The sequence below is a fragment of the Notothenia coriiceps genome, unplaced genomic scaffold (assembly GCF_000735185.1).
Source record: "Notothenia coriiceps isolate Sejong01 unplaced genomic scaffold, NC01 NC01_scaffold00019570, whole genome shotgun sequence".
NCBI lineage: Eukaryota > Metazoa > Chordata > Actinopteri > Perciformes > Nototheniidae > Notothenia > Notothenia coriiceps.
In genome coordinates, this window is record NW_011352271.1 from 3,457 (window position 1) to 13,900 (window position 10,444).

Consider the following 10,444-nt stretch of genomic DNA (forward strand, 5'->3'; position numbering starts at 1 on the left):
AGGCTACTCACTTCGTTTCTTGTAGCCCTCGAAAGGGTTTTGGAGGTTGATGCCTCGGTGAACGTGAGTTGTTTGGCTTTCTTGTCCGCAGCAGCAGAAAGCATTTTTCGAATGTTTGAATGAATCAAAGTGGGTCGTCACCGTCGATTTTCTCTTATGCTCCAACACACAGTTGCATGGGGTGCAGAATAGTTTCCCCCCACTTTTTGCCCGGTCTTTAGTAGAAATGTTCGTCGGTAAATGAGATGGATTAGATTTTTTCATCTTGGTGTTTTCTCTATCGTGTGAGCTCCACACGTTCACTCTATACAGTGTTGTTTACATTCTGTGATGCGCGAGCTAATGACGTCACGTCAAGACGAGTTAACTTTTTTTTTTCTCAACTTTGTGTGGAAAAATGCGGGGATTATGCGGCCTTTTGATAAATATGCGGCCTTGTACAAATCTGCGCCATTTTGCTGATTATGCGGTAAATTCTGCGATCGCAGAATCGCGTTTTTCTGGAGGGTCTAAACTTAGTACTGGTTACTGTCTAACTATGGGAAACTGCATTGTTCATATTTGGGTGTTTAGGCTCAATGCAGCAGTTTGTTACTAGCCTCTGCTCTCAATGCAGAGTTAGGGTTAGAAACATCTTTCATCTGCTCCTTTTGTTGACGCGAAAAGTGGGCTCCTCAGTCTCTGTTCATCATTATTCCCCATGCCCTTACAAATGCATGAACTAAAAGCCTGTTCTGTGTATTAGATATTTAATAATTAAATTGAAGTAAAGGCAATATCATGCTATTAAATATTTATTATCATTAAAAGAAAAGACAGGTAATAATATATTATGACATAAATTAGTTGGCTGTAGTGCTATAATACAAATGTTTTGTTTCACTGGCAATAGAGGGGAATAAATAACAACCAAAACAAATAAAGAGAAAAAACAAACGTGTTGGCATCGGCTTGGACATGTGCAATTGGTGAATCCCTACTATAACTATTAATCAATGTGAAATGTTTCATTTTAAATACAGGGCTTAGAGAAAAGAGTCTAAAATAGACAGAGGCAGTGAGGAAGGCAGATCATTTAATTACTTAGGAAGATACCGAGTGCTGTTCACAAGTAAATAAAGGGTCAAATATCCAATTACTTTGACATGGAAGACCAGCTCGTTGCCTCCGACGCTGAACTGCGATTCGAACAGAACCGTGAACTTCTCCTCCGTCACCGACTCTGCACCGCGGCGGTCTGAACGCTTGATCCTCTTCAGGGACTGTACCAAGACAAGAGAGGAGATTACACACGTACACCTTCATAACAACAAACATAGCTCCTACAGTGCACTCTAAGCAGCTGCATCTCCATTCTCTGGCGAGGAACTGTGCATCAGGCCAGTTTTTGAACAACTAGTATTTGTCTTGCAAATATACCCTGACATGTAAGCAATATAATTCTATTTTCTGAAGTTTTCAAATCTGAAATAGTTTTGTATGTCGTTGTCAAAAAGGCAGCACAATCAATCGAAATCGCAATACGGACTACTATCCCTATACTATACTATAGTTGTCAACTGAATGGGATTACAAACCAAAATATATGAAGGTATTGTTGCATGCAATTTCAACAATTACATAAATACAAAATGTTATATTGGTGGTCAGGTCATTCATACACTTAGCCAGCAGAGCATACCATATTTCTGAAGTGTGCACTGAGGGTGCCGGTGGCCTGGTGATACTCCATCACACAGTTGTTGTTGAGGATTTCTCCACTGCTTTCACTGCCAAGGCAAATAAAGCTGTTAGAAAGGATTGAACAAAGCTCATCTGTAGCAGGAAAAACCTTCAACAAATGGCGATGTCAACTTAGTACATATATTTTGTGACTGCAAAGGAGTGGTGCAGGAATGAGTCCAACAGCACATAAATGAGTTAGCAGTGTACCAGTTCTGGTTCCCTCGTCCCAAAGTCAACTGTTTTTTGAACCTGTTATTGGCTAGATGCTTCAAATAGGATCTATGGTTAACACAAGCTGAAGAGATGAACACATTTTGTTCTACCCCTCTGGTGAATGTCCAAAGATGCTGTGTATCAAGTGACTAAATGAGTCTACTAAACTTTATCACTACGAACATTAGCCACCTTTAGATTAGCGGTGGTAATGTGCAGCCATGTGACCTTTATGTAGTTGTTTATATCCTCACGTTGGACTTTTACTTCTGCCGATTGCCTTTTCACTTTAACATAACACATACAAAGCGTTGTAAATAATAAAGTGTGTAAGTATCATAAAAGTGTGTTTACAACAGATCTTGTTTTCTGCAATATTTCTAAATCCAATGGAAAAAACCCTAATGTTTTTGTCGAAAGGAGCCCTTGCGTTGCTAATGTTTGGGTCGGCCTACAGAGAATAAATGACAGCACCACTCCGATCATTGTTTTTTTTATATCCAACCAAAGACCTGCAACAAATCATTTTAGCTCAACATTATCCATGTGTTTTACTGGTACCTTCATCATCATGGCCCTATGGCCCTCACCTGTGTGTGCTCTCATTCTTCAGCAGAGCTTTGGCCTGCTGCTCGCTGACGATGACTGCTTTGACCTGAGGGGGGTTCATGTGGACGTTGAGCTTCCCCCCCACCAGGAGGCGCACTGTGGCTGCAAACTTGGTCTGGGTCTTTAACACTTGGGGGGGCTGCTTCTCTATGATGAAGGTGCTGAAGAGAAGAGATGACAACAACATGATGGGCTGCTTGACATTTTCTCACAGAAGAGGAATTCAAAGGCAGTGATCTTGTTATTGATAAAGTTTTGAGAGAAAGAGACATCTCTTCCTTGTAAATATTATCATTTATTTCCAGCAAAGTAATAATTAATTCGCAAGTCACTTTTCTTATTTGTTACTTTATGGGGATAAGAAATGGGAAGTGTGGTACAGTTATGTTTTTAGTTTGTTCATGATAAATGAAAAATACATTGTTTTCCTTGTAAAGAAAACTACTTCAATTTTGCTTTTGTTGAAAATATATTTAAACACAATGATATTTTCAAAAAGTATATGTGTTTAGGTGCATGTTGTAATTGTCATTATTTGCACAATAATTTGGAAATATTGTGTGAGAGAGAAAGAGAAAGCACATGAATTCAAAAGTGAAAGAGAAACTAAATGCAGTAATTGTGCGTTGTAATTCTGTAGCTAAGCAGCAGTATAAATATAGAACAGACTGAGTCTCTGATAAAAGGTGATAGCCAGACATTAACAAACTGGTTATAACTGACCTTGTGTGTATCTTGTATGAGAGGGGTAAACACAATAAGTGTACCAAAAAAACAGACGCATACAGTATGAATAGCATCTGCTGCTTATCATACAGCAGCAGCTCTCTGTCCTTAAGTATTAACGAGTTCTTCTTAACATCATTCCTTAATGTTTTTCACTGAGGTTAAGTGAAGCTGGTTCTCACCTGGTAACCAGGGCGGAGATGATGTCTGTGATGTCAGAGTTGAGTTTGCTCAGCAGCTCCTCCATGGGGCCCGGCAGGGGGAGCTGCTGGGTGAGATGTTCACAGCGCCGGATCTGCTGCCGGTTCTGCCAGATCAGGTCAGCCAGCTTCTCACACCTGGGGCAGAGGGAGGGGGAGCGGAGAACATTAGGCTGGTTGTTCTATGCAAGCACATTTAAAACTGGAATATTTTACAATTGTTATTACATTTCTGATTCTGATTTATGCCTTTATAAGATTTATAATGTATCAAACTCAACAACTTGAATGAAATACTCAAATTCTCCTCTACATCAGAAATAGAAATGCAATGGTTAAAACCATTCCATAAACTCTGCATTCTATAATATAAAATACAAGTAAGAATAGTTGATACCAGGACTGGAGGACGTCCAGCCCCCCCTCATGAGGACCCCCGTTGCCGGACAGCTGCTGCCTCCTCTTCCACTGGATCAGCTCCTCATCCAGGATCAGGGTCTGCTGCTTCCTCAGCAGGGCCAGCGTCTTCTGGTGCTGCTCGGACAGGTCCTGCACCCATGGGACACTCAGCATGTTAACACACACAACAGAAACACACAGAGAAAGAAGAAGAGCAGAATCTTGGACAGCATGATTATGCAACTTAATTGCTGTAAAATCCATGCGTTTACTGTTCCGCTGATTACAACTGATTTAGAGTTAAAAGGGGATATGTCCTACGACTGCAGTTCACTCTTGTGAGGAACTCGTGTTGCACAAGTCTGGAAAGTAATGAAGCACAAATGAAAGTGTTTTTTTTATTTTTTAAATAGAGTATAGAGTATAGAGTTCAAGACTAGTTAAATACCATGGGTGCGCTCATCCAGCAAGAGGAAGGCTGTATGTGAGGAATGGTTTGCCAAAATAAACAGCTCATCTAAGAGACCAGTGGAGTAGATTATTAGAGTTTTTCAAGACAAAAAGGCCTCAATCCGATTACAATTGACTGGAGCTGCTGTAAGCCATTAAAAACATCAGGGACGTTGAGTTAGTGTTGCTGGGATGCACCAAAGAGCTACTGTGAGGTAACCTAATGTCTCACCAACAATGTGCAGCAGATCTTAGACCTGCTTTTATCGGATGTGAAATGACTGATGAAAATCTTCTGCTGCAGTGATGACTAAAATACATATAATGATGATGATAGAAACCAAGAAATTCAGAAGAATCAGAAATCAGATTACTGAAGAAAGCCACAAACATTACCCATGCACAAGAGCACATACACACAGTATGGCCAGACACCATTCTCTTCCTCACTGTGGATGTTCAGAAAGAACCATTTTGAAACTGGCTTTCCAATTTACATACCATTAAGTAAGTTACATAAATGAAAAATAGTCATTTGATTTATGAAATCAATTGAATATAACTGCAAGAAGGTGAGAATGACAGAGAACCAGGATGAAAAAGCTATTACTGATTGGGTTAATATGATTTTTTGTATTCTTAGGCGGGCTGAAATGAATTATCCTGATGTAGCCCAAACTAACAATATCTGCTCAATCACGAGTGCTCAAATCTTTCCTTGTTCAGGTCCTCTTGGAAAAAATATAATCTATAACACATTATTTTCCCATGCACCAATTTGTTTTTCACCAGAGAGATCAACTTGATTTCTAAGTATATCTGATTCTGAATATGATGAATGAGCATATTTATGATCACAAAACTACAATGTGATAATATCATGTGCAGAAGGACATTTGATCATGTCCTAATAAGTCATCAGGGTAAAATATTGGATTCAAAAGGTTGTTGGAATAATCATGAGACCGAAAAGAATAAATGGAGTAGAAACTTTCCTTCCTAGCCTGCGTTAATGTAGTGTGTGAGTGTTGTCTCCATACAAGCCTGTATTTCTGCAGTGTGCTGGCCTCTCTGGTGAGCCAGGTCTCCACAGTGGTCCTCTTGCTCTGCAGGGTGGTCTCTCTCTGGGTGCGCTCAGCTGGAGGCAGCGTGGACAGGCTGCTCAGCTGGGCTAACAGGACGAGTAGCAGGAAACATTACAAACAACACATACCACAAAACAATGTTCACTTCTGGGAAAGAAAGTGAATCTGCGATCTTTTATTGAGGACCGGGCTGTAGTGCGTTTTCCAACTAACAGATTAGTCAAATGGGCTGGTGATGTTGAACATGATGAACATATTTTCTCGATAATCTGTGTTCAAATATGGAATGGAACTTCCCATGAATTAATGAATTACCAAAAAATGATGTTATATTTCACATTATTGTGATCTGTATATGTACGTGTGAGACATTTTATTCCTATTTTTGGTATCATGTTGTTCTTTTGACACATATACGTTGTCATATACGTTCAGTGTTGTTGTTTTTTGTAAGTGTTTCAATGTGGAAAATCCAATAAGACAATAGTAAATAAGAAACGTAAATAACTTTGTATTGAACTTATTCCAAAACATATAGTTATAGTTGTTATAGTTATATTTGGTCCTAACACATCTCTGTGTGTGTGTGTGTGTGTCCCTCAGCCTCACCCTGGATGCGCATGTTCTCCTGGTACTGGATGATGAAGTACTCCTGGCTGTGCTGCAGCTTCCTCAGCTCGTTCTCCGTCTCCTGTGTGGCCAGGCGCAGCTCCTCGAAGGACTGGTTGATCTGCTGATGGCGCTGCGACAGGCTGTCCATGGCCTGCCCCCCACCCCCAGAGCTGGCCTATCCACACAACATTTAAAAAGTGTAGATGTTTTTTGTTTGCTTCTACCAATATCATGACTCTATTACTACTACTAGTACATGTCATTTATTGTTCATAGATATCCTTTCCCAGATGTCAATCTTAACCCAGCGACAATTTGGGGAAGGTACCGTGAGTTCACAGGAGTTCTGCAATGACAACACACATTCACTTCTCCTTTAACACTTACATTTGTGGCTTCTTGAACCAACCTCTGCTCTGAGTGTAGGATGTGTTTGATGCAGCGCACGAGCTCCAGAGGACAGCGGTCATAAGTGCTCTGCAAAACACGCACACATCACACCGCCGATGATTAACATTAGTTAGATCAAATACCATACCATCAATTTAGAGCCAGTGCACTTTATGACGTGCTCACTTCTATGGCTCAGCTCTTTCAATTCAAATTGTTTTGCTGATATGTGAATGCTCTGAATTATTTCTTGATAACCTTTAATGCAATACAGTTTTAAAGGACATTTTTAATATCGGTAATTCCTTATTACCTATAGCAGAGGTTCCAAAAACGTTATAGACTCATACAGGCTAATACATATCATGAAATTGGCCTAGCCTGTCATGCATTTCTCTTAACCACTCTCTGTCATACCCCCAACAATATACTGATTTTGAACTAATGTAGGTCACCAGTTTGCAAATAACAAGCCAGCCAGGTCATCACTTTCATCAGTCAGCATCACATGGTATCTTTGCAAGGACAGATGACCTAGCCTAACCTGACATCTAGCCTGTCACGGAGAGGTCTGCCTTTTTGTCTCTGATCTCACCACAATGAAACATAAACTAAACAATGTAGACATATATTATGTACTTACAATTGCAATCATGGCTAATACTAGTACAATGTAGGACAATTAAAACTTGCCCAAATAAAAAAATATCCTGAAGAGCTCTCTCCTTGTTATTCTCTCTTAGATGGGTGAGATGGCCAAGGTGACTTCTTTTGTTTCCAGTTTGTAACCTTTACTTACGGCTTACAGCCAATGGCACCAACTTCTGACAAAACTACAATGTCCCCTTGTTTAAAAACCAGGCTACAGTTTGGTTTGACAGACCCAGTGACCCTAACCGTAATCCTAACCCAAACCAGTTGATGGTATAGCACTTCAGCTTTTATGTTAATAGCACCAGCGTGTTTCACCTGACCTAGTGAGGGGTAAAACAATGTTGCAGGGCAGGCTGCTACCTTGAGCTGGTTGGCGTAGTGGCCCAGCTTGATCTTGAGCAGGAAGCCGTCCTCTCCTCCCTGCAGCTGGGCTTTCCTCTGCAGCTCAGACACCAGGTTGTCCAGCAGACGCTTCGCTTTGGCTTCCTCCACTGGGTTGTCCAACTCCACTGAATCCCTGTGAGATCACATTTTAATTTTTTTCCAAATGTACTTTATATTTAAATTACAAGCCAATTACAAATGTGCTGAACATTAATTGTCAATGTAAAAACCTCATGAATACTGCTACAGTATACAAAAACATATTCTTGTGGGAAAGGACAGTAGTGAAGCTGCCTTTGGTGGTTCCCAAATGTAGCCATTAGCACATTAGATTGTTATCATTACAATTGTATTTTAAGGGCAATCGTTAAAAAGGTATTTTTTCTATCATGCCAGATTATATATTATATTGTGATTGTATTACACTTGCACAGCTACCTGTTACCATCATTTATATTTTACTTTTTAATTTTACTTGATTTTGAGATATTTCTATTTATTTTATACACTTTTTTTATTTTCAAATGATGTGCAAGGCCTTGTTTTAACATGCTCCTGTAACGAAAACATTTCCCAATTTGGGATCCATAAAGTATATCTTATCTTATTCTCTTGCACGATTTTGTTTCTATTTCTGCTTGCACTATAAGAATTATTTGATTGTATGTTGCATTGTTGGAGGAGCCTGAGACTACAGATTCTCCATGCCAAAACTATGCTGCAGCTATTCTGCGTACAAAAAAGCCATTGAACCTTAAATCATAACATATTTTGGATGTAATGTTTCTTTCAAATCCAGCAACATGTAGCTCCAATCTGAAGAAAGAACAATATTGTTTATATGAAATCTGAATAAAAGCAAAGATCAAAGTCTATGACATACCAGAGCTGGCATTCTATCCACTGGGCCAGGTAGTGTCGCACCTCGATGGGAAAGTGCTGGCCGTACAGCGCCTGCATCTGATGCAGCGCCTCCCCCTGCAGCTGCTGGGCCTGGATCCACATCGCCATGGTGCTCCTGTGGAAGCAGCAGGAGAGCCAGAGGAGAGGCCAGGGAGAGGAGGAGGGAGACGGGAGGAGCAGCAAGCAAGAGGGGGAACAACGACGATGGTAAGAAGGAGAGGAGTTAAGGATAGTGAAGGAAGTTGATGTTATCACAATGTTTTAAAGAATCAGAATCTAGTTTATTGCCAGGAATTTGCTTTGGTGTATGGTGGTGCAAACATACAAAAGATAAGAAAATAAGTTGTAAGAGAAGGTACAAAATATATTGATACATAAACAAAATAGAAAAAAAGAATAAAGACATGTATTTACACCAAATATAAATATACAAAATAAACTAATAAACGTAGTACAATGAATATATGACAACTGCAGTATATTGTATTTGAAAGTGGAGGGCTGTGCAGAGTTTTAGAGAGGAAGGGATATATAGAAATGTGCAAAATACATTCAGAGATGGACATTCCTCATTAAAGAAATGCCTTTATTTGAATAAAAAGCAGGGAACCAGTAAATAACACAAACCAATGTTACTGAACGCTGGATGTTTCCCAGTTAGATGACCTAAGATAAAGTGTCAAAACACACACAATGCTGATAAAAGAGCTTTAAAAACTGCACCTGAATTACGTGTCACAGTAATACAGTAACAAAAAACAAACCAACCCACATTAAGACAAGTCAATTCTCAGCTTATTACTTAGCATAACAATATTCGTACTACCATTATCTGTCTCGGTGGTTAACTGAGCATCCACCTCCTTACTACAAGTACAGTTATGGCAACTGTCATATGGCATATAAGTATAACTACATTAGAGATACATCAAAACAATAAGAAATGGCTTGGTGTTTGAAATTGTATGCTAAATGTGGCCATAAATCCTCACTTAGCATGTCATTTAGCTGAGAAGTCATATAAAAAGGAGAGCAGTAACGCATGTATTACACAGTCCTCTTCTCAGGCTGCACTCCCAAAAGTTTTTGACATAGCATAGCATGCTAACACTCCTGCACATTGAGATTGATTCGTTGGCAACCATTCGAAGCAGCAAACTTGCAAATAGCGATTATTGCTAAATAGAAGTTGACACATGCTGAGAGGGAAGTCGGTGACTTTACGTTACGTTTGTTTCTGGGACAAGACAGTCTAACGTTAGCTAGCTAGCGAAGGTAAGCTATTCTACCACCTAGCATAGTAGGAAAGCTCATTGGTGAAGTAACGATACAGCGACCATAGAAAACTTCTCTCCCATGAGTTTTCAGTAAGGGAACATGTAGTTATGTCTTTAACTTACCTTTTCAGAGTGTGCAGTTCACCTCACAGCAACACCATGGATAAACGGCGGATAGCGCACACACACACAACTTGTAAACCTCACACAGGTTGGTTGACGTACATGTCACATCGCCAACTACTGGCAAAAGCAGCTGTTGTTGACCTGCATCAAGTCAGAGTGAATGTCAAACGCAGCTTCCGGCTGGACATTTCAAAATAAAATAAAACCACCTTATCTCTAATATACATTTTCTTTACTATCGTTGTTTACTCTTTATTCAACAGAATACATAAATAATAGGGAATTTGTAGGTTACAAGAATCATTTTCAAGTTTAAAGTTAGATACAGAAAGCATTTATTTCCTGTTGTATTTGTGTTAGCTACTTCCGTTAACAGTGGGATTAGTTTTGTATCATAAAGGTAAAGCAACACTTTCTCAGAATAAAGCAAAACTATGAGTTTAAAAGAAAAAAAACTGAGTCAAGCAAAATAAAATAAATTTCAAAAATAAAAATAAAAGTTGCAAACAAATCATTTGTGTAATCATGTAAATTATAAGTATTTTTTCTTTGTTTTAACATATGTTTTTGTTTGCAGTTCTTGTTTCTTCTTTCTCAATGATCAGACTTTTGCTCTCGCTGCAGCTTTCTCATTTGCGCTCCATCACTTTTTTGTTTGAGATTCTGACACAAACGTCCCAGGTGGGTGGGA

The 10,444-nt window shown here is 39.4% G+C and overlaps 1 protein-coding gene across 2 annotated transcripts in view; it reads right to left on the reverse strand.

The window, feature by feature from the left end:
- LOC104952122 (signal transducer and activator of transcription 5B-like) overlaps nucleotides 1–9,891 on the reverse strand; it is a 12,990-nt gene extending 3,099 nt beyond the window's left edge. Inside the window, exons 1-11 of one of the 2 annotated variants that reach the window (XM_010778877.1) lie at nucleotides 9,751–9,891; nucleotides 8,331–8,465; nucleotides 7,424–7,580; nucleotides 6,407–6,496; nucleotides 6,017–6,194; nucleotides 5,363–5,493; nucleotides 3,871–4,022; nucleotides 3,456–3,611; nucleotides 2,529–2,708; nucleotides 1,682–1,787; nucleotides 1,140–1,262 (exon numbers count right to left, since the gene is read on the reverse strand). In XM_010778877.1, the coding sequence (XP_010777179.1) occupies nucleotides 1,140–1,262; nucleotides 1,682–1,787; nucleotides 2,529–2,708; nucleotides 3,456–3,611; nucleotides 3,871–4,022; nucleotides 5,363–5,493; nucleotides 6,017–6,194; nucleotides 6,407–6,496; nucleotides 7,424–7,580; nucleotides 8,331–8,458 (1,401 nt within the window). In that variant the 5' untranslated portion in view covers nucleotides 8,459–8,465; nucleotides 9,751–9,891. The remainder of the gene's footprint in view (nucleotides 1–1,139; nucleotides 1,263–1,681; nucleotides 1,788–2,528; nucleotides 2,709–3,455; nucleotides 3,612–3,870; nucleotides 4,023–5,362; nucleotides 5,494–6,016; nucleotides 6,195–6,406; nucleotides 6,497–7,423; nucleotides 7,581–8,330; nucleotides 8,466–9,750) is intronic. The other variant, XM_010778878.1, reaches the window with a different exon arrangement.
- Between the last annotated feature and the right edge of the window lie 553 nt (nucleotides 9,892–10,444).